The 24,674-nt window shown below is 43.0% G+C and overlaps 1 protein-coding gene across 5 annotated transcripts in view; it reads right to left on the bottom strand.

Annotated features, from left to right (window-relative positions):
• Positions 1–24,674, bottom strand: part of TPM4 (tropomyosin 4) — an 81,824-nt gene that overhangs the window by 12,310 nt on the left and 44,840 nt on the right. For all 5 annotated transcript variants that reach the window (XM_018555670.1, XM_018555671.1, XM_018555674.1 and 2 more), the window contains 2 exons: positions 10,425–10,558; positions 1,261–1,378 (listed from right to left, as the gene is read on the bottom strand). In XM_018555670.1, coding sequence (XP_018411172.1) covers positions 1,261–1,378; positions 10,425–10,558 — 252 coding nt within the window. The remainder of the gene's footprint in view (positions 1–1,260; positions 1,379–10,424; positions 10,559–24,674) is intronic.

The following is a 24,674-nucleotide window of genomic DNA, read 5'->3' as shown; positions in this document are numbered from 1 at the left end:
CTTCGGCTTGAAAAAGAAGGCACAGCCTTCGAAACGCGTCGCCAGCACGAACCCAGGACCCACTGAGTGTTCCAAACACTCCATCTCCTCACCGAGCCTACATCCCTCGTTTTTGGGGCTCCGCCCCCTCAACATCTCAGCACCAGCATCGGAAGCCGACAGTTTTTGGACACATACACGCCGGACCGTCAGGAGGCCCCAGCGTGCATCCACCTCCGCCTCCCCTCCGGACCCTCCCTTCGAGCAGGCAGGTGACAACACCAAGGGACGTCGGAACACCGCGGCCGCCGCGCTACCCACCCTCCAGCACCGCGTCTCTTCCCAGCGTTGGGGCCTGCAGTTATCCAGCAAGACAGTCACGCCAGCACACATCCAGAGGATCATCCCACAGCCCTGTACCCAGGCATTACAGGAGCCCATCACCGTCGTTGAGAGCCAGCCTTCACTTTCCTTGCTCACCCACCTTATTTCAACTTGCTTTATTTGTGTTTACCTCTGCTCCATCTGGTTGGACCACCACATCACCTATCCTAAGAGCGAATGATCTACCCACCATAGGTAAGTACATCACTTACCCCTCTCATCAGACCTCACCACATTTATTGCGCCAGGTAGTGGCGCTTCCGTTCTCCAATTTTTGTTTCCTTTAGTACACCTGTTGGACACCACGGTCCGAACACCACGGAAGCTGCACACCCACAGAGCAATAAAGACGCTTCTATTTTTCTACAAAAATAACCCCCTACTCACACCCCCCCCTTCAAACTCTCCACATAAAAAATTCACCCACGCTCCAGTCACGAACGGGGTACCCACCAAGTACCACCGCTCACCCTACCTTTGCTGAGCGCCACATGTGGGGTAAAACTCTTTAAACTTCTCATTAATCTTTTATTGCAGGGTACTTTTGTTTAAAAAAATATGGTGACAGGTCCACTGTAGGAAAAGGGTTCTTCTTATAACCATAACTGTAAAGTGAAACCTGCTATGTAAACATGTGATGGATACTCTACAATTTATTTGACGAACGGGCCTAGGCAATTTTTAATCAAAATATACAAGCTTGTTTGAGGCTGGGCAATTGAAAGCAATAAACAGGCTAAATATATGGGAACACCCTGGGTTGTTCCTTACTAGTCAGCCTATTCATCACAAAAAGGGTAAGATTTAGTTTTCACAGACATTTTTGAAAGCAATAAATGCTACCAGGATCTTGTCTCTCTGCTCTATTCTTACCAATTAATCATTTGATTCTCTCACCTCCTCATATTTGCGATCTGCTTCCTCTGCAATATGTTTAGCTTCCTTGAGTTGCATTTCTTGAATTTCCATTTTTTCTTCATCCTTCATTGCTCTGTTCTCTATTACCTTCATACCTCTGAAAGGAGGAGGAACAAAATTATTAAGTAGTGAGGAGGTCTAAATCCAAACACATTATTGCGTTTAACACCACATTATACAAGCAGTACTGGTAAAGCTGAACTCCAAGCAAGCAAATGAATATACAATTAAAGTAAATGTCAAGAAAAAAAGAAAGAAAAAACAAAACAAATGCAGTACATATCTGCAATAGCTTTACATTTCTCCATGTTTTATCCCTCTACAGACCCTGCAAATCTCGAAGTGTGCTATTGCATTGCCATTCATTCTGAAATCGCACCTCAACGCACCTCCCGGCTGCTCTGCGTTGTGGCACAACATACCACAATACTATGCGTTGCTCCTGGGAGGTGTATTGGGGTGCCACCCTCCTTTATTACATCATATTACAAATGTAATAAAGTAGCTTATTACATTTGTAAAAATAAAGAAACCGGAAGAATACAATTTAAGTGGTTTCTCTCTCATTAGCAGGCATTTAAGTCAAATAAAGTAGGGTAAATGTACACATAGCATAGCTTAGCATTTGTAACATTATCAGCTACAGCAAGTGGGGAGCTTAAACAAGATATACATGGTTGTTAAATTTGGATAAAAAGTCACTTGGCTCAAAAGAGTTACATTTTAAGTTGCTGGTAAGATCCATTTATTATTGTCAATGGGTGGGGTTGATTCCACTTCACAACACTTGATTTCTTAGCATAATAAAAGCAGAAGACATAAGACATGCCAATGGTTGGGAAATGTGAATACATTTGAATAATGTGCGGTTGCCTGTTTATTTTGATTTTATGGCAGTCTCAAACAGCATGTAAATATTTATATGGCTGAGACTTCCATTCAAAGAAAATATAATTGTTAAATTTGCCCATGCTGAACAACCTTTGTGTGGTATTATATACTGTATATAGCTATTTAAACGGAACTAATTTATCTTTCAATGAGATTATTGTGTATGCTGCGGACAACCTTCGGACAAGGAGGTGCGGACAACATCCTCCATTTCCTCAAAGATCAAAGAGGGAATGGCTTATCTCTGCTTTCCCTAAAGTATATGGGTTAATATGTTTTTCTGACAAGTAAAATGCAAAAGGGAGACAGCAATGACAAGCACCCAAGTAAACACAAAGGGGCTGATTTATAGCTCTTCCGTCTAGCATATAGCTGGGCAAATGCCATTCGCACAGCGCTACCACCACTAGATGGATACAAGTAGCATAGGAAATTTCCATGCACCTCAGCACCATCTAGTGGTGGAAGTGCTATGCAATTGGCAATCGTCCAGCTACTGTATGTGCTAGATGAAAGATTTAGAAATCAGCCCTATAGGGAATTTAACTTCAGAATTTTACTATCAACGGATTCCAAATACATCTTACTGTTTGGAAAATAATGCTGACCCAATATTCCTCCATATTCCTGGATTGTTACACTCTCTGGTCAAAAGGGTTAAACAATGAACGTAACAAATAAAGTAAAACTTTTTTGGTGCATGGGGTATGTAAGTAATCATAGATTTTCCTCATATTGCTGAACATACATTTAAACATGTGCATATAATTCCATCCATATGGAACATTTATGGAATGCTGCCCTTTTGTGAAAACAATTATGCTGTTATGAGAAGTATAGAAAAGGTTTATTGCACTTCGCTTTCTGTGTCTGGGGAAGATGAAAGGGAGCACTTATACTGTATGATGGACAAGTGGGGAGGCCTCGACATTGCATTCAGATAAAATCTGTGGCGGTTTGTACTTACCATAAAATATTTTTCTTGGAGGCTTTTGAGGGTCACAGAAATTCAGAAACAGTTGGGTTATACTGCTGCTTACAGGAGGTTTAGGACACTGACAAACAGAAACATTGGCTGGACTCCTTTTCTTCAGCTGGACTGAGGAACATCTAACTAGTATTCAAATTTTTTTTTTTGCTTTCTGGGATTTATTTTTTCAGTGACTTCTATCAAGATTCTTCACCGACATTGCGGTTTGAACTGGTCTCTATATAGCATTTATACAGATGAGCGTTTTCTCAGCTTAGCTTTGGGAGGCTGGAAAGAGAAACCACATCGGAGGACTGGGAAATTAAAGTGACACTAAACTCAGGAGTTAAAAGCGAACTATGGGGTAAGTGTTTTTCCCCATAGTTCTCTTAGGTTAGAAAATTCCTCCTGTGACCCTAAAGCTCAGTATTTAGCAGGCTATTATACGCGATATACTGAGAGCGCACCAGCCGGGACAGATCCCGACAATACTTTAGAGATCCACCCATCTGCGTGAGTGACAGCTGGCTCTGCCCACCTAGAGGCAGAGCCAGCTGCGCCCGCCCCCTCCCCCATTCGTTCCTCCACTCAGCGCTGGAGGATAGGGGAGGGAGGAATCCCGGCGGGGGAACGGTGACTGACAGTCATCTCCCACTGCAGGGAGACGATCGGGAAGTGAGCAGATCAGCGGCATGTTTCTGCTCACTTCCCGATCGATAGAGTCGGCCTGTGACAGCTTCTTTGTCACAGGGCGGCTCTAACTATGAGGATGAGTGGAAATCACTCACCTCATAGTTCTCATTTAAATCTTAAAAATGCATTCATGTACCTTAACTATTAACAAAAATGTATCTTATTTGTGTGTCACTCAGCTGTAGATCCTCAAATCATCTCTGAATTGGTGCTGACACTGTCCTTCCTTCTGGAGGGTGGCTACTTTTGTTCCCCATGGTCCCTGTTTATGTTGTAAAGTAGCCACCACTCCAAGCTCGCTCCCGGGATGGACTACAAACTCAATACAAATGTGTAAACTAAACATGACATTGTAGTCCATCACATGAACTAGCTTGGAGTGGGGGCTACTTTACACCACACACAGGGACCATGGGGAACAAAAGTAGTCACCCTCCAGAAGGAAGGACAGTGTCAGCATGAATTCAGAGATGATTTGAGGATCTACAGCTGAATTATACACAAATAAGATACATTTTAATTAATTGTTAGGGTACGTGAATGCATTTGTAAGATTTAACGCTCGAGTTTAGTGTCACTTTAAAGTGTATGTAAAGGCAAATTTTCCTTTTTTAGTTTTGGATAGAGTAGGGAAGGTATAAGACTCATGTAAAGTTTTTTTGTTGTCTGTGTCTCTGCTGGGGAGATTGACCCCTCTATTTGTCCTGGTGATCGATGTGACAGAAAATGAGGAGAAATCCCAAAATTTTTAGTTGTCACCAGAGGACCAAGGGAAAACCTTTCAATGGGTACACATGTGACAGCTGTCTCTGAGGAGAATGCCATTCACTTTAGAGAGATTGCTTCTCATTTTCTGTTGAGTCCCCTGGACAGGAAATCTCCCCAGGAGAATACAGAGAGCAAAAAAATTACCTTATAGGGGTTTTTACCCTACTTTATCTAAACTAACAAAAAAACACTACAACACTATGCATACGCTATATTATAACATGCTGGATCATGCAAGTTCTTCTAGAACTGGAATCTCTTCACCACTGCAGAGATCAGCAGCATAGTCAGCAGGGGAAGTGAGTATTCAACGTTTCATTTATTGAGGGGGTCACTTTAAAGGAGAACTATGAGGCGAGTGCTTTTCACTCACCTCATAGTTCTAGCTGACCTGTGACAATAAGACTGTCACAGGTTGGCTCAGTAGATCGAGAGGTGAGCGAACACATACCGGCGTTTGCTCACCTCTCGATCTTGTCACAGCTCTCTGCCGTGACAGGGGAGGGGCTGGATTCCCCCCTCCCCGCTCCGATATGGAACGGACTGGGGAGGGGGCGGGTACAGCTGGCTCTGCCCCTAGATAGGCAGAGCCAGCTGTCAGTCACGCAGCTGGGCGGATCCCGGCACAATTGTCGGGATCCGCTTCAGCTGCGGCGTCCCAGTATACCGCGAGCTACAGCTCCCGGTATACTGAGCCTAGGGTGACGGGAGGACGCTAGTTTGTGTCCTCCCGTTACCCTAAGGAGAACCATGGGGAAAAGTCTTAACCCCATAGTTCTTTAAGTAAAACACATGCACCAACCAGGGCCAGCACAGCACTCTGTGTAGTGAGCACAAATGGGATCCGTCTAGTAACAGATTTGTGAGCAACAGAGACATATGGGAACTGCAGCTTTTTAATGGATCCCGTATTCTTATATATTGCACTGGTTGCTGAAAATACCAGAGAGGTTTAGTAATGTTTGCATTATTTACAATATCAGTCATGTTCTTGAGTGATTACTGACTGCAATAGAATTGAATAATGCTGTGTTGAGTGATGATCATGAGTGATTTATTATAATAGCAGATCAATTTCAGTTTCAACATTAACATGGTGATCATGGACTAAAATGATACTGAGCCATCCTGTGACTAATCATCCAGAGTTTGCATTCTCTATAGACCAGAGATTATTGAAAAATATTAATTGCATCCTTCCCGAAGTACTTCTTTATTTTAAATAATATTGTTTCCAATTTCGTAGTTCGAATGGTTTACAAGGATTCCTTTCCGACAGCGAACTGAAGAAAGTATAGAATCTCAATATGAACTAAAGACATTAAAAAGGTATCACAGTTTATTGCATATTCTGATCTTTTTTTGTTAGTTTGAATACTGCTATATATACACTGAGGGTACAATAACAGGTAATTGTGCTGGTCCGGACTGATAAATAGAGGGCTAGAATTCAGGGGCGTCCCGAGGCTGTGTGACACCTGGAGCGGTAACCTAGTGTCACCCCGCCGAGATGTCACTGCACATGCGTGACATCATCGCGCACGCGCAGCATTATTCTGATACCTGCCGGCGGCCATCTTGGTGATGGACGCCGGCAGCGAGAGGAGGGGACAGTCACCCGGTGGGATAAGGAATGCCGCCGGGTCCCCTCCTCTCTCCTGATATAGTCCATGACCGAGCGCCCGACTTTTCTGAGGGGGGTGACACCAAAATGACTGAGTCATTTTGGTGTCACCCCTCCATTGGTGTCACCCGGGTGCGGGCCGCACCCCCTTGTGACGCCACTGCTAGAATTTCTGGTTACAGCACACTTGTGCCACCACATTGTTATGTATATACTGCTTTTCTGTCAGATAATGCACCACTGTGTGCAGAAAATTGTTGCAATTACAAATGTGTAGGCATTCTCATGTTTATTTATTTTGTTTGTATTGGTATGACACATAAAAGTGGAGGGGAAAAAAAAAGCCAATTCTGACACATTCCAGGCAAAACTCCAAAAATGGACTGGACAAAATGATTGGCACCCTTAATTAATATTTAGTAGCGCTGCCCTTTGAAAAAATAACTGAAATCAATTGTTCCTGTAACCATGAGTTTCTTACACCTCTCTACAGGAATTTCGGACCACTCTTCTTTCGCCAACTTCTCCAGGTCTCTCAGATTGGAAGGGTTCCTTTTCCCAACTGCAGTTTTGAGATATCTCCACAGGTGCTCTATGGGATTCAGATCTGGACTCATTGCTGGCCAGTCCAGTACTCTCCGGCGCTTTGTCTGAAACCATTTCTGGGTGCTTTGGGTCACCTCTGACGGAGACCCAACTTTCTGACACTGGGCCCTACATTGCACCCCAGAATTCTTTGGTCGTCTTGAGATTTCATAATGCCATGCACACAGTCAAGACATCCAGTGCCTGAAGCAGCAAAGCAACCCCAAAACATCAGTGAACCTCCACCATGTGTGATTGAGGATTGTATTTTTTTTCTTTAAAGGCCTCATTTCTCTCTCTGAAAACAGTAGAGTGATGGGCTTTACCAAAAAGCTGTCATTTTGTTTTGTCTCTTCACAGCACATTCTCCCAAAAGGATTTTAGCTTCCTTAGGTAAGTTTTGGCAAACTCCAATCTGGCTTTTTTATGTTTCTATGTCAGCAGTGGGGTCCTCCTGGGTCTCCTACCATAGCGTCAGGGGCGTAACTAGAACTCACAAAATTTTGTATGGGGCCCCGTGATTTCTAGTTATACCCCTTGCAGAGCCCACTCGACATGCCACCTGAGGGTGACCCTGCAGAGCCCACCATAGACTCTCTATGGTGGGCTCTGCAGGTTCACCCTCAGGTTGGCTGGTCGCACTCCTTACCTCCTCCGTCGCCGGGCCCGCCTCCTTCTTCGTCACCGAGGCCGCCTCCTCCCCTGCTGCCGAGCACGGGCCCGCCTCCTCCTCCACTGCCGGTGACGTCAGAGGCTCGCGACGTTGATAGAACACCGGGTCCAGCCTGCTCCCCCGCTGCTGCTGGCTCTCATTGACTGTGGAGACGAACGCGCCGCTGCACAGATGATCTGAACAGCGGCGTGTTCGTCTTCAGACGCCAGTGAAAGCCAGCAGCAGAAGATCCCATAGCGACCCAGGCGGCCCGCACGGCATCTGGCCGGGCCCCACTGTGCCCCGGGCCCCATAGCGACCGCCTGGGTCGCTATGGTGATTGTTACGCCACTGCATAGCGTCGCTTTTCATTCAGATGGCGACGTATAATGCGAGCTGACACAGTTGTACCCTGTGTCTCAAGGTCAGCTTGAATTTGTCTGGAAGTTGATGGAGGGTCTTTATCCACCATTCCAACAATCCTGCGTTACAATCTTTGATCAATTGTTCTTTTTTGTCCACGTCCAGGGAGATTAGCTACAGTGCCATGGGCTGTAAACTTCTTGACAATGTTGTACACAGTGGACACAGGAACATTAAGATCTCTGGAGATGGACTTGTGACCTTGAGATTGTCCATGCTTTTCCACAAAAACTTGGAATGCAATTATTTCTTGCAATTTGGAGAAGAAGGTGCAAATAATTTTGTCCAGTCAATTTTTGTAGTTTTGCACGGAATGTGTCAGATTTGGCTTTTTTTTCCTCCACTTTTTTGTGTCATGCCAATGCAAACAAAAAAAAAATAAACATGAGAACACCTAAACATTTGTAATTGTAAGAATTTTCTGCGCTAACTGGTACATTATCTGACAGAAATGCAGGGGTGCCAATATTTTTGGCCATGACTATCCATCTATCCACACACATGCAATGTTTTGCTAAACAGCCAACCCAGATGTAAATGCAATGGCCTGTGTAGATACATTTTTATATTTACACCATCTATATAATAAGCAGGGTCTTCTTGGCTGTCATTGCTCTATATGTAGTGTATTCCCTGGCCAGTATAATGATTTCATGTCATTCTTAGGTTTAATATTGGGTCAGGAAAAATGACCGGATTCTTATCTCTATATGTGAGCCTTATATTAAAACCCAATAATGAAAAATCCAATACATTGCAGCTTATGAGTTCTTAGGTGTGGAGGATGCATTCGTTTTCTTTTTTAGGTCAAAAACATTTTCAGCAACTACAGAAAATAGCTCCTTGTATTTTCCTATGAAATCTAAAACAGAATGTTCTTCTTACCAAGCTTTACTCTGTATGTAAATAGAAATAAATGAGAGAAGGCCATGTTTCTAATTCAAATCAGGGTGACAACCATGGCATTGCATGGGTACAGTGGAGCAAGTGAGTAAAACGCAGGAATACAAGATGTAGATTAAAGGAAAGAATCCTGCAAAAAATAATTGCAGCTACCACATCTAAGGGCTGGTAAGCTGTAACATATAAGATTTTGTTTTTGGGTCTAGGTATGCTTTAAGAATAAATCAGCATAATCACAATAATAACAGCTAGCTAAAACGTAAACCCTGACAACATACACCCTAGAATATGACCAAATGACATCCTAGGGCTCACGCACACAGGCATATTAAAGTACCCCCATCTACGCTGCATAAGTCTGCAAAAGGCTGGCAGAAAAACCCTACATAAAATAAGTTTGGCGTGTAATCACTAGCGTTAAGACCCATATGCACATAAACTCTTCATACTGGAAACAATATTCATTTATCCAGCCACAAGAATACATTTATGAGCAAAAACATGCATAAATGATGCCAGTGAGCTCCTCCCCAAATGCCAGTTTGTGGCATTTTTTATAATGCCCCTTATTAGCTGCTCTAACGTGGATCTAAACACCACAGTATGCATGGACACATTGGCTGAAATAGAGATGCTTCTAAAAGCGGTGTTTTTCTCTGCCCGTTGTGTAAGGCTTTAAAACATATGGTGGCCTACCAGTCTCATCTATTGATCTAGTCTAATTTGCTTTCATTTTAAATCATTAAACATTAACAGTGTGTCTGCAAATGGTTAGCTGCCACTCGTTTCTGCATTCGTTTTCAGAAGCATGTAAATGCTAACTGCAGAAAAGGAAAATCCTACAAAGTTGTTCAGCTGTTAGGTGTTTGTTTTATTTTTGTTATTTACATAGAACCAGCAAATTCAGCAGTACTTCAGTAAGTAAGCGGACTTTGTAACCTAATGCTTGCAAAAAGAACACTATTGTCCCTACCACCAATACACGCAGTATCAACTTATACAAGTTGTATGCACAGTGTTTCAAGAAGCAACCTAACCCTGGACCTAAGCTCTAAAAGGTCACAGTGCTGACCACTGTTATGCCATTTACCTGACTTGCTGAACAGTTATACTATAAGCTGATGGTCGCTAAAGCTGGCATACTGACCTGGCCAGCTGGAAGCACTTTTGTAGGTCCGTATGCCATACGTCCTTGGCAGCGAAAGGGTTAAAGCCTATCTTTGGGAAAATTTAAACATTCCCTTTCAGTGGAGTAAACTACTCATTAATGGCTTGGGGTATCGTGTAAAAGGACTTTTAATTACCTGTCCTCTATTAGACATAATGACGTCAATGGGCCCCTGACCGTTTGAGTATAGGGGGACAGCAGAAGCTGTGGGCAGTGGTCTTGGAGCCTGTAGGAGCGGGGATAAGGTAAGTAAAGTCCTTTTACACACTACCCTAATACAAAAAGCAATTACCCGTTGTAGTGAGGGGGTAGCTCTACTGCAAGGGTAGCTTCTTTTTCTAGAGATAAGCTTTATTGTGATGGTGGTATTATAAAAGCACTTTGGCTTTGCTTGCTAGAAACAAGAAAAGTATCACACTCATGCCCAGGCTAGAAACATGTATCATATAAAGTATTTTCTAAATACCTCTCGCTCTCATCAGCTGCCTTTTCTGCTTCTTCCAGTTTCTGTAAAGCTGTAGCGAGACGTTCCTGAGCTCTATCCAACTCTTCTTCTACTAACTGGATACGCCGATTCAAGGCGGCTACTTCTCCTTCAGCCTGCAATACAGAAAAGAGAAAGCTCATTTTCCGAGATACAGAAAAGACAAAAAGCAAAAGATGTATACTTCCAGAATTTTACTCACACACCTAATATAGGTCACCACATAGCCTGGCATATCAAATGTACTGTATATTATTTAAGGGAGAAAATGGAAAAATTACTTCCAGAAAAAATAAAAAAAGTTCTCTCTCTCTCTCTGTATGTATGTATGTATGTATGTATGTATGTATGTATGTATGTATATATATATATAGAGACATACATACATACATACATACATACATAGAAAATGCACTTTAGTTTTACTTCGGGGAAGGGGGATAATATAGCAAATTAATTCATTAAAACCAAACTCCAAGCAAAGACAGCAGGTCCCCAGAACCTGGCTCCATAGACATTACTAAAAACCTGGCAGGGATTATAAATGATTATATATTATCAACTATAAAATGAAGGATTTTTTTATCCTGTAATACTATATGGGTTGTGTATATGCTACAATAACCATGCGAGCAAAATGTGGGTCGGGCCAGAACTGGGAATAAGAGTTAGAGAACATGCTTACAACATAAATAGAGCATATAAAACTCACATTGGGGTAGATTTACTAAAGGTATATGGGATACTCACTTTGCAAGAGAGTTTTCCCTTAGGTGAAATTTCACTTTGCAAAGAATACCCAATCGCGTGCAAGGAAAAAAAAAGATTTTGCCAGCACATAATTAGATGATGATGATGATGATGATGTCAGCAGAGCTTCACCTCATTCACATAAAGCTGGGTATGTACAGTTATATTTTCTTCGTTCAACCTGTGGGCTGAACGAAAATAACAGATTCCTCCATCAACGCTTATGAGCGCGGATGGAGGAATTCCCCGCTGTTTCTAATGTATTCGGACAACGGCAGCAGGCTTGGCGAGAATTTTACAACCTGCTCTTTCGATCAGCTGATCAAGGGATGCCAGGTGGAAGGGTGCCGACAGGTGTACCCACTGTGTGAATTTCAGCTGGTTCTTCAAGAACCGGATGAACTTCACACCGTGTATAACCTACTTAACAAAGTGCAAAGTGAACATACTATTTGTCTTCACTAAATCAACCCTAATGTGTCTAAACATTCCACTTTATATGAAATAAAAAAGGATCCAGGAGGTATGCAATTTTGTTGGTGGAATAGAGAGGGTCCATAGGCATTGGCAGGGGTTCAATTAAAAAAAAGGAAGTTTTCAAGCAAGAAAGCAGGTGGATATACTGTATGTGGCTAAAGCACAAACCAAAGTGATGATGCAGTTAGGACACGCTGGCCTGAGAGCACACTATTGAACTAATCTATACTAAGAGTGTTTTCTCACCGGTGGAGTCACTTGCGATGTGCAGACTTCATATATACACATTATATATATATATATATATATTTGTAATTATAGCTCCTTAAATGCCGTTTGTACCATGAACTGTGTCTTTTATGGTTAAGAATTATATCATTATATCAGCAAAGAGTGATTTGTTTTTCACATTACAATTTAAAGCTGAACTCCAGGATAAGCAAATATAATTGAAAAATCAGTCATGTGTATTGTTACTTCCATCTTGGTGGGCTTTGTGCATTTCTTCCAGATCTGTGCAGTAATCCAGTGTGAAAGTCTGTGCAGCAGCGTCCTATAATAAAGACCAGTCACTGCTGCTCTCTCTCCTTGTGCACGGTGACTAGTCTTTTCTCCGCCCCCTTCTGTAGTTTCTGCAGGTAGCCAGTAGTGGGTGGAGCCTACTGGCTCTGCTCTCTGCTCAGGGTATGCAAGGCACAGTGATGATCTCACGGACGTATACAAGATCTGTGTTTACAAAGGTATTTGTTGCACACAAAGTGGATGTATATCCTCTATGGCTAATAAGGAATTTAGTTAGGTGAAAGTTCTCAGAGTTCAGTTTTTAGTGAATTTGCAACCTTTGCAGCTTTTTAGACAATAGTGACCATCATTGTGGTATTTATATGTAAAAGTTAGTTCTTAAACTTTTTAGCACTGCACTTTTATAGACACATTCAAAAGATTATAACCCTACACACACAAAATATAACCCTACACACACACAAAAAAAAGTCTAGTCATGGACTTCATTTACAACCAAAAAGGCTGCAGTATGTAAATGGCTATGTTCTTGTTAAGCAAGCCGACATTAAATGAAAGCAGGGATTCACAAATGTGTGTATCGCAGCACTGAGTATTATTGAAGCCATTCCTTTGCTGGAAGATTGGATTACAAAAAGTTGCATGAAGGTTACACAGTGTATATAATATAACTGGCAAGACATGCAGGGCTGGACAATTGCCAGGAGCCCGGTAGGCAGTGCTCCTGCGGTGCCAAACCTTTGAGGCTTTATCTAGTTGTCTCCAATGCTAAAACAGACCATGCTGGCTCCTGGATTCCATATTAATGTATGAAATAAATGTGAAAAGCTGTGGAAGTAGAAGAGTAGAGCTGGGTATACGTCATGGGACTCCACCTTTTTCCCTTTGTACATTGTGGGCTCGGTGTGAAGGATTCTCCTTATAAGGTAAAAGGCCATATGGGAAGGCCGGGGACAGGGAAATGCCTGGCATGCCTGCACAGACTAGTTCCAGAGACTGATCTATACCATCCTTGCTAATAGCGTGAACTGCTGAATATCAACACATTACACATCTCGTGTGCCTTATAACTGATGAGAGAACATTTCATTCCCAACAGTCTGTACTACATTATACTTTGACTTGAAAAGAAAATATGCAAGAAAAGGATCGAGAGAGAGAGCCCGCAGTTAACATAACAAAGGGAAAAAAAAAACCTTGGGAGGCCAGCATATAGGTTGTCTCTATAGAAATCAATGATAGCATTCTTACTGGCTTTTACATTTACACCTTCGATCAGACACCAAAAAACAGAAAATATATTTCTCTTAATTGGTTTTATCATCACAATTATCCCTGATGAACTCTTTTCAAAAGGACGTACAAATTGAGATGCCTTTCTAGCCAGAAGCAGAGCAGAGCAGAGCCATTGTTAGCACAAGTAGGGGCAGCAGTGGCCAAACTCCAGCCCCTCCATCTGTGCTGAAACTACAATTCCCATAATGTAGCTGGTCTCTGGCAGTTATGCATGCGACTGTGAGAATCTTGCAATGCCTCATGGGATATGTAGTTCCACAACAGCTGGAGGGCCACAGTGTGCCCACCCCTGCTCTAAGGCTCCATTCACACAAGGCATTCTGGCACTCCTATGGCATGAACCTATTATTATTATACAGGATTTATATAGCACCAACAGCTTGCACGGTGCTTTAAAATATAAGCATGACGTTACAATCACAATACAATTCAAGACAAAATGCTAAGGAGGGCCCTGCCCCTGAGGGCTTACAATCTAAAAAGGGATTTACCTATGGATTCTTGTAGCAGGAATGCCAGGTGTCCCGTTCAGATACATAACTTGGACCCATCTATCCTGCGTCCAGGGACAGTGATCTATTCCAAACCGCATGGAATCGTATCATGTACAATTAGATACGGACTGCCGCTTAGACATGTGGCCACTGTCACCCGGTCATTTACTTGAATGGGTACAGCGACCAAATCTGAATGAAACACCTGGGATTCCTGCCTCAGGACCCCTATAGTGTGAATGGGGCCCAAGACAACTTTATACATGTATGATAGGAGTGTACATTTTCAAAAAACTTTTAGTGGACAGCCTTTTCCCACTCAGATTGTTATGTAACGTTAGATCGCTACTTAAAGTACACGTGTACCCTTACACAAAAACTCAGAGGAAAAAATGATAAAAACTGGAGTAGACAGAATCTGGAGCAGTTGCTCCTGGTAACCAATCAGCCTCTTTCTTGAAGTGCTTGCAACTTTTTTGCAGATCGCACTGGACCGAAACACAGGCATTGTTTTGCCACGCGTTCTGGTGTGGGCTATCGCACTGTGGGCAGGGGGCGTGGCTGCAGTGCCATTGACTTCAATGCACTGCCAAGTCCCCTCCCGCCCCTGAATGCAGGAAGCTGGCCGGGATGTGATACAGTTTATGGTGTGAACAAGCCCTTAGTACCTGCTCACACCTGAGCATCATGGTGATACACATTCCTGGGCATGTTTCCGTGGAGGGAGAGAGGCTTTAGGAATCAGTTTAAGAGCTAACTGGTTAAGAGCATTGGGCACGTATTACTTTCTTTAAACACCTAGACAAAAAAATTAGCACTTAACCCTTGCAGTGCTGTGGTAACCTCACTGCAAGGGTTAAAGGAGAACTATGAGGCGAGTGCTTTTCACTCACCTCATAGTTCTAGCCGACCTGTGACAATGAGACTGTCACAGGTCGACTCAGTAGATCGGGAGGTGAGCGAAGACATACCGGCGTTCGCTCACTTCTCGATCCTGTCACGGCTCTCTGCCATGACAGGGGAGGGGCTGGATCCCCCCCTCCCTGCTCCGATCCGCCAGCGCTGACTGGCGGAACAGACGGGGGAGGGGCGGGTACAGCTGGCTCTGCCTCTAGATAGGCAGAGTCAGCTGTCAGTCACGCAGCTGGGCGGATCCAGGCACAATTCGGGATCCGCTTCAGCTGCGGCGTCTCAGTATACCGCGAGCTACAGCTCGCGGTATACTGAGCCTAGGGTTACGGGAGGACGCTAGTTTGTGTCCTCCCGTTACCCGGAGAACTATAGGGAAAAGCCTTAACCCCATAGTTCTCCTTTAAGAACATTTTTTCCCAGAGTTCTGCTTTAATAAAAATGCAATTGTAAATCAAGGGAGAGAATGTTTAATAACTATAGGAGCTGAAAAATATTTTATCATGAGCATTTGCTTGTTCAATGTCCTCTTCCCCTTTGATCTTGAATGACTAGTAGAAGAGGACAAGAGGTACAAAAGAGGCGGACCAGATGACAGCACCCACTAACCGCTAATCCACTTCCTCTTTGAATATCTAAAAAGGGAAACAAAAGTGCAGGAACGTAGGAAAGGAAAAGGAAACCAAGAGACATCTTACAGACTAAATTGTTACACAATGGTTAGAAAAACATTGCAAGCTCTTCTTTACCTCCGGCCAATGATATGTACCGTACTATGTGGTTAAGTGGCAGGTTTAGTCTTTTACCCTTTTCTTTAAGCAAAATGATGAACGGAGACATATATGCTGCAGCAACAGAAAACTTTAGATGGATAACTAACTCAACAGTCAAAAGTAGCCACAAAAAAAAAAGTAAACGGTAAAAAAAAAAAAAAAAAAGAACCCTTTTTTTTTCTCCATGATGTCTATGCAAAAGCAGGAAACCATCCAAAATGTTCGACCTTACATCTTTAATTACGATCTATAGATAAGGTTAAGTCACAGGAGTCATTGAGGAACACAGGAACAAAGTGCAGATTAGACATAGGCACTGCCTCCAGACCAGATGCTGTTTCACATTGCTGTCACTAGAATTTCTCACAGGTTTCTGGGGATAATTTGCTATGAGATCATTTACTGACACAATGTGAAAGTATGCATCAGCTCATTTGTCAATTGTCAATCCAGTAAAAGCTACCAAGACAATCAGTGGGAAGATCTGAACAGTTGACCTACAGCACATTTACAACAGGAAAAGGAGTGCCTGCAGGATTCTATATCCTCAGACTTTAAATCAAAGCGTGTCGCTCACTTCCAGCCACAGTGATTGTTCACAAAGAAGTCAGGGGAGGTGTCTCAATACAGGAACTCAGAACAACAAAGCTGGCCCATACCCTGCTCGAATTTTGGCCTGCTGACTTAGCCCACATTCAAGCTGTGTTAATTTTTCAATCCACTTTCTTCTGAAGCTAGGTATACACGATTATCGTTTGGATGAAAAATCTTATCAGCTCATTCAATAATGCTATCAGAGACTTGACGAATGTCTTTTGCAATTTTGTTTAAGATTAACATTCAGTTTTGGAATGAATGCAATTTCCAGAAGAAAAACCACATTCACAAAATCGAAAAAAAAAATTCCACCCGGCTCTTTCTGCTCTTTGATTTTTTTTTTAGGGATGTCCCGATGCCACTTTTTCAGGCCCAAGTACAAGTACAAGTACTTCCCCTCATGTACTTGCCGATGCCAATTACCGATACTTTTTCTTAAAGGGACAGGTGACTTTAAATGATCCATAGTACAACTACATGTTCTGTACTATGGATCATGATTTCACCTATTCATGTTAGCAGAGGAGAATTGTAACTCTATTGCTGGAGTGTAGTGGAGGTCTGTGCTGTATATATGTACTACATATACATTACACACGTCCAGTACACTGTAGCAATAGATTTACAGCCAGCACCGTCCCAGCTTCCCTCACTCACAGTTTCACGCCGATCCCTATTGCCTCACGCGGTGCCTCTCGTAGTCGGAACTGGGCAGGATCGCTTCATCGCATCTCGGTGCTCAGCTTGTGGGAGGCGCTCACAATTCTGCCCTGCTAACATGAATGGGTTAAATCATGATCCGCAGTGCATATGTCCTGTACACTGCAGTAAAAGAATTCCAATTCTCCATCCGCCCACCAGAGCAGCAGTGACGCAACGCTCGGCGAGGTAAGTAAGAAAAAAAAACAGCGCAAGCTTCGGCGCTAGGCATCGGGGCATTTTGACAAGTACAAGTACTTGACAAAATGCCTTGTATCGGGCCCGATTCCGATGCTAGCATCGGTATCGGGACATCCCTAATTTTTTTCCATTACTATGGTCCAAAATGATTGTCGATTTGACTCCATTACCTATTTGAAAATGGAATGAACGTTCTAAAGGAAAGTCTAACCATGTATACACAACTTAAGAAACCAGGTGGAAAATTGTTGGCCCAGCAGTGACTGTAGCCTATCAGCTGCAATCACTGTTCGGTTATTCTGACTGCGGTGGATGCCAGCTGTCAGAAAACTATAGGGAAGTCAGGGAAGATTCGGCTATCCACGTTTAGCATGAATGGAGGAATCTGTGAGTCTTCTTTCATTCAGCCTGCAGACCTATCTTTCTTTCAGATAGGAATAACTCTCTATGGAGAGATGTTCTCTCACTTCCTGTTGTCATCTCCAAGACAGGATGTGAAGGGACATCCCCAAGAGCACAAACAGATAAAAATAGCCTGATAGGGGGTTTAACCCTTCTCTATACCAAAAATGGCTTACATACACGAATAATGATTTGGTCTAGCTCAGCAAAAGTAGCAATGTTATTCTTAAACTGAGAGGAGACAGCTTAGTAAACAATGGAAGGAAACGTTTTAATTGAGGCATATACATTTAGTCACAAAGATAGCAATGTTTCAGAGCCACACAAGGTCCCTTCAGGTGTACAGGCTCAATATGAAATATTGGTTATATTGAGCCTGATGAAGGGACCCTGTGTGGCCCAAAAACGTTGCTATAATTGTGACAAAATGCCTCAATAAAGATTTTTCATTTTGACACATTACTATGTTGTGCTAGTGACATTTTGCGTTTTCCATTGATGCGAGTGGTGCCACCTGCAGCCATTTCAGCACCCATCCCTTAGGGCAGGGGTAAGCAAACTCCGGCCCTCCAGCTGTGAAAAAACAATAAAGCCTATCATGCATTTACCTCTGGGAGTCATACCAGGGGCTGTCAGATCTTGCAATGGGATTTGCAGTTGCACCACAGCGGGAGGGCCGGAGTTTACCTACTTCTGCTTTAGGGCTACACTGCTCAGGAGTGCGGCTGGACTGAGCTTAGATAACACTGCACAAACAAACAAGGGGCAATTAAAGCATTTGCAACACCATTTCTGATGAATGCAACAGATTCTTAGTCTCCATTCACACAGTCATTTTTACATGCGCATCTGTAAACGTGCTAAAAATTAAAGCAATGCATTCCTACGTGACTCGTACACAGGCGCAAAAATGCGCAATGCGGGAAAAAGTACATGCATGATTTTTTGGGGCAGATTTTAGCGTGTTCTGTCCCCAACAAACTGTAGTGTGGCTGCAAAAACACGCAAAACTGCACGTCTATTAAAAATTCTTCATTTTTGCGCACATGAAACGCACTGCGTTTGTGAATGTAGACTGTGTGTGACACCTTTTCATTCTGCTGTTATGGCTGCAATAAAGTTCATCAAGAAATACCTCCATATCAATAATAAGAAAAGTGGAGGTATACAAGACCTCTTTCATGTTGGGGTAAATTGGGTTGCACGGATCAGTATTGTGTCACAGGTACAATTCTGTCTGAGCTAATATTGCAACAGATTCATAAACTCCTTACCGACAGTTACATGAATTGAACGTAGAGTTTCCTTGCCGCACTCCTTACCGGAAAGCCCCAAATCAAATAAGGGGGGTGCTCGTAATAACTGCGGATGGCACCGCCAGATAATGTAGGTGAATGGATGTCACCAGCACACCAGGAGTATTGTAGTCCAAAGCGTTCGTTTATTGAAACGTCATGTCATCAGAACTGACAATTCCAGAAAACAGTAGGTCCCCCTGACCTCCTTACAGTGCTTCCGGTCCAAGTGAAAATAGTGGTGCTTGCAGGGACAATCACGGATGGCGCCATGTACAACATGGATTATGCGATATGTGTGACGTTTAGTCCAAATAAATGGACTTTTTTTGAATTTCATTTACGGAGTGCTGGTGATTTCTATTGTTCAATGTCATCAGAACTAGCACTTTTGGGCCACGCAGGGTCCCCTTCACCAGGCTCAGCAACGAACACTTTGGACTACACTACTCCTGGTGTGCTGGTGACATCCATTCATCTACAGTTAAATTGGTCGCAAGTTGCACCATTTGTAGCATGGACGGGAGATGGATTTCTAATAAGCGCCTACACCGCTCTTTATAAATTCCAGGGGCAGAGTTTTTTCCAACGCTGCATGGTGGAAATTTTAGGGTCGTAGCTGAAACGTTTCAAAGTCAGGTCCCAGTAGTAGTGTGGCTGCACTACTACAACTTTGGAATCAAAGCTACAGTATAAGAAAATGTGCGATCACAGCTTTTCTGCAACCTAAATACCATCCAAGAAAAACCTCACTCATCAAATGAGCTAAACGCTGGCAAAGGAACAATAAGAGAAGCCTGGTTAAAACCGAGCCCACGCCCTGCATCCTTTCAGATAAAAAGCCAACTCATCAGCTCCACAGACATATACTGTACTGAAGTCTATGTAATGTTGGGGAAATGATCTTTGCTGGTTTCTAATTGGGCTTTTTTTTTAAACATCTTTATATATGATGTGACTCCTTTCCGACTACAAACCAAGTTATTAGCCCCACCATTCAAAAGTAGGCAGTCTACTATAAAAAGGTTTTTTTTCCCCAAAAGATTCCTATATGAATAGAACTTCCTTAATATCATCTTCCCACAATCCCCTGCATTACAGAAAAAAAAAAAAAAAAGACGAACCCTGGGAGGTTATGCAGTGTGATACAACTGGCCTGCAGCACAGGCACTTAGAAATTCTACCGATGGAGGAAATCCCAATCAGCAATGTGATTAGTGTTAGGTAGGTGACCCAGCATACCACAAAGCTGCAATTCTGGGCAGTAAGAGTCACCTAGCTAGTTCTGCAATAGCACAACAATATGTGAACATCAAAAATAGTTGAGCAGAATTACAAATATTTTGTCAGGTGAAGAAGTTCACATATCGGTATTTCAAGTGTGTGTTTTGCTGTTTGTCCATTGTCTTGCTCAAAAAGTGAAATTAAAGTCAATGTAGTCATTGACTTTGTAGTTAAAGTAAAATGTCTTTAAGATATTTCAAATGCTGATGAAACCACTTACAATGAATGCTCCTTCTTGATGTTTAAAAGTTTAAGACCCCGTTCACATATAGCGACATACCTTTGCAGCGGCCGGGATAGCGCGACTTTCGGGGCGACGTTCCAGCAACGGTAGCGCGACCTTCTCCGTCGGGCTCCATAGAAAAAAAGCAAAATCCGCCAAAAAAAGGGTCCGGTAGAAGCGACTTGCGACCGCGACGAGCGACATGGAGTTAAGACAGCTCCATTGAATAGCATTGGCTGGCATATTCTCGCGATATCGCGTGGCAAAAATGCGCGATATCGCGGCGGAAATCGCGCGACAATTCGCTATATGTGAACGGGGCCTAAGTTTTCTGCAGAAGCAGCTAGTCCCTGAGCATTGGCCCGGATTTTCGGTTTTAGGGTCCTACCCTTGTGTGCGATAGTAAGTGGTGTGTGTCCCAACAAATCCACAGACACAGCAATCAACTACCCTCCTCTCTGCCCCCCACTTCTCCTTCCTCCTCCAAGCTAGTAGATGAACAGTTGCTGGAGTCTGCGATGTCATTTGTGATATTGTACTGGACAGGAAGTTCAAGGAAGCTGAGAGACTTGGAAGCAGCTGTTCAGAAACATGATGACTAAGCGCTTGGGTAAAAAGTTAAATACTTTGCAGGGTGATGTATATTTGTTTGACTTGGATTCATTTTTGAGAGTTTAATACTACTTTGAAGATTTACTCAAAAATATCACATGCTAAGCTGTGTCTACATAAAAGGGAATGTCAAGTGGTTTTGTACATACTTCTTTCTTTAGTATGGACAAGACTAATAATAATAATAATAATAAACAGGGTTTCCTTTTTATATGGTTACCTAGTACAGCTTTGTTTACAGAGCTCATTAGCTCAACCTCAATTAGTCAGAGCGATAGGAAGAAGATAATGTCGCCAGCACATCATACTGCTTGTAATGATCACATTTATTTGTGGCATGTAAAGCAGTTTTGGTGACAAATAAAAGTACTCATTATGAGCAATATGGTGTCCCGGTGACACTCCCTTCCTACTTGTTAAATACAACACCATGAGCTGTTTGATCACTACAGCACCCCCAGCATCTGGTCCATTGCTGTCTGGAGTGCACACACAACGTTGGGCTGAGGGATGATTTCTTTTAGATCTGTGCAGTAATCCAGCGTGAAACATTGCCTCAGTGCAGAAACTTCCATTAGTAAAGACCAGCCACTGCTGCTCTACAACCTTGTGAAGGGCAGGATGACTGGTCGTGTCTCCATGCAGCCTGTAGTGGGTGTAACTGTTGGGCCCCTCCCACAACTCCACCCTTTCCCCAGTACTGTACCTCGAGGATGTCTCTGCTACTTTTACAAGGCAATAACTGGGTTAACAAAGGAATTAATTGCACTCAGAGTGGATTTATATGCTTTCTAGCTATTGAGGAAAATATTTACATGAAAGTATGTGTTCAGAATTCAGCTTTCATATAGAAAAGAAGATCTGAAATAAAATGCTTTACCATGTTAATGATTAAACCAGATAATGGTTTCAAAACATGGTCAGGAGGTCAGGTCAAAACATGGTTCAAAGGAGAACTATGAGGTGAGTGCTTTTCACTCACCTCATAGTTCTAGCCGACCTGTGACAATGAGACTGTCACAGGTCGGCTCAGTAGATAGGGAGGTGAGCGAACACATACCGGAGTTTGCTCACCTCTCTGCCCTGGCAGGGGAGGGACTGGATTCCCCCCTCCCCGCTCCGATCCACCAGCGCTGACTGGCAGATCGGACGGGGGAGGGTACAGCTGGCTCTGCCTCTAGATAGGCAGAGCCAGCTGTCACTCACGCAGCTGGGCGGATCCCAACATAATTGTCGGGATCCGCTTCAGCTGCGGCGTCTCAGTATACCGCGAGCTGCAGCTCGCGGTATACTGAGCTTAGGGTAACGGGAGGACACTAGTTTGTGTCCTCCCGTTACCCTAAGGAGAACTATGGGGAAAAGCCTTAACCCCATAGTTCTCCTTTAAGGGGATTTTACGTGTGCACTTGCAACAGAGTTGAGTACTGTCCATGAAACGTACTTCTAAGGCAGGGGTAGCAAACCTCCGGCCCTCCAGCTGTGGTGGAACTACAAATCCCATGAGGCGTTGCAAGATTCTCACAGCCACGACTCCCGAAGAGAGATGCATCATGGGATTTGTAGTTTCACCACAGATGGAGGGCCGGAGGTTTGCTACCCCTGTTCTAAGGGGTCTACCTAGAAGCTGTCCATGACACGAGCTTTCAGGGGGTGAACCAGACCCCCTGAAAGCTTGTGTCATGGACAGCACTAAACAAAGAAGAAACCTAGGTATTTTAAAAGCTTGCATTTCACATGTATGCCACACATGGAAAAAACAAACAAACAAAACAACAAAAACTACGGTAATAACAAACAAGAAATCTGAACAAATCTGCAACTGCAGACAAACCAACATGAGAATACAATTTGTCAGTTTTGATGAATGAACACCACAATGCCCTCAAGGAACTTAAAGGAGGATCTTTCTTTTATGTCAGGGAGCATAATGGAAGGAAATACATCATCACACTTCAAAAACGGAGAGTATGGCCTTTTTACATCACCATAAAGGGAGGTATGAAAAAGAAGCAATGTTGTGATTTTTAACTTTCTGTATAGGAATCTTGGACATGACATAAGCTGAACATTGTCCTAATCCTTTTCTGTTACACCGATGCAGTCTGGAAGGTTGTTTCTATAAAGTGTACATGTGGGGTTTGAAAAAAAACACATTTGTATATTATCAGTTATTCTTTCTATAATTGTGATGATTTCTCCTGGCTAATAAACTGCTTCTATGCTCATCTTCAAAGTTGGCCCTATTACATTGTATTCATGGTAGAGCCTTTAATCAAAGGTAACACTATGGGGCTGATTTGTAAAACATCCACACAGCTCCTCGCTGTGCGAATGAGAGTCACAGTTTTGTATGGCCACTAGATGGAGCCAAGGAGAACAGGATCCTATGCTCTTTTATGAGTGAAGTGCCTATCAGACTAAAAGTCAGGTGTTTATTTTGTATTGTCCTATGCTCTTTGACACCATCTAGTGACACTGTGAATCGTATTTGCACAGCGAAGGGCTGTGCAAACTGTTTATGAATCAACCCCATTGTCTGAGCTACATATTAGGTTCAACAGCTAAATACACAGATGAACATAAATTGGAGCTGTTTTCTGCCCATTCAGTCCTCAGATTTATACAGCACTGCCACACAGCACAGCCCTGCCTGGAATGAGAGGAGACCCGATTTTTCCCTGTTGCAGTTCAGTAATACTTACAGGTCCCCCCACTACCCTATATCTGGCCAATACAATGAGAAGCAGCACACTAAGAAGCTCATCTCAAGGTCAGTCTACTCTCTCTTTCTATCGGATGCTTTCTGCACTGCAACACCCCAGATCAGCTACTTGTGTTGCTTCTTCCTCCACAGTATGAGCTCTGCTGTAGAGCGTTTACCTTCCAGGGTGATGTTGGCAGTGTTGCACACTTAACTTCAGTGGATGGACTTGACTTTTCCAGGGAGAGTCAAGATTCACTTTTACCTTCAGCGGCTGGGCTGGTGATTCAGATTTCTACTTGTCCATGTTATCATCAGATGTTCAGTTTGAAGTGCTCAGGTTTGTATCAAATTTACTTAAAGAAAATATAGCTATTGTGCACATTAATCTGTAATTACGTAAGAGGTGGGAAATGTGTTGCAGCTAGGACTATGGATTGCATACCTTTAAAAGGTCATACAAAAGCAGTATGGTAAAGAAACCCGCAAAAAGTGCCATTTGGACAGCTCTGCCCCATAAAACAATCTATAGAATGTACGTCTGATATTCACAATGACTGGCTTGGATTGCATGTACCACATTCTCTCAATCTGACTACAACACCTCAGAATGAGCTCACGTGATGATTCATGGAGAGGAATGCACTGCTAAACAGGTATGGTCTCCTTTTGTTGTTTTGACCTGACATGTCCTAATTAAAAACGTTAGGACATGTCAGGTCATCAATGAAGCGCCGATTCCTTAAATGCTGTGTAAGCAATGACGTCCCACTAACACAGCGATTACACCAGAGACTAAGGACTTGGTTTTCTTTAACCAGTTTAAAGTAGACATTTACCCTAACATTAAACACCTATATAAACACATGCACCTTGATAAATGCATAGCACCACGTTTGACCTCTGTCCGCGTCTTCGGTTGGCTAGCAATCAGCATTGGAAACTGCTAGTCATTTACAGGGACAACATGGTGTCGCTCAGCACCCAAGAACCCCCC

This window comes from Nanorana parkeri, unplaced genomic scaffold (genome assembly GCF_000935625.1).
Source record: "Nanorana parkeri isolate BGI_ZX_2015 unplaced genomic scaffold, ASM93562v1 scaffold207, whole genome shotgun sequence".
Lineage (NCBI taxonomy): Eukaryota > Metazoa > Chordata > Amphibia > Anura > Dicroglossidae > Nanorana > Nanorana parkeri.
Note: the sequence above shows the minus strand (reverse complement) of the source record. Positions and strands in the feature narration are given on the sequence as shown.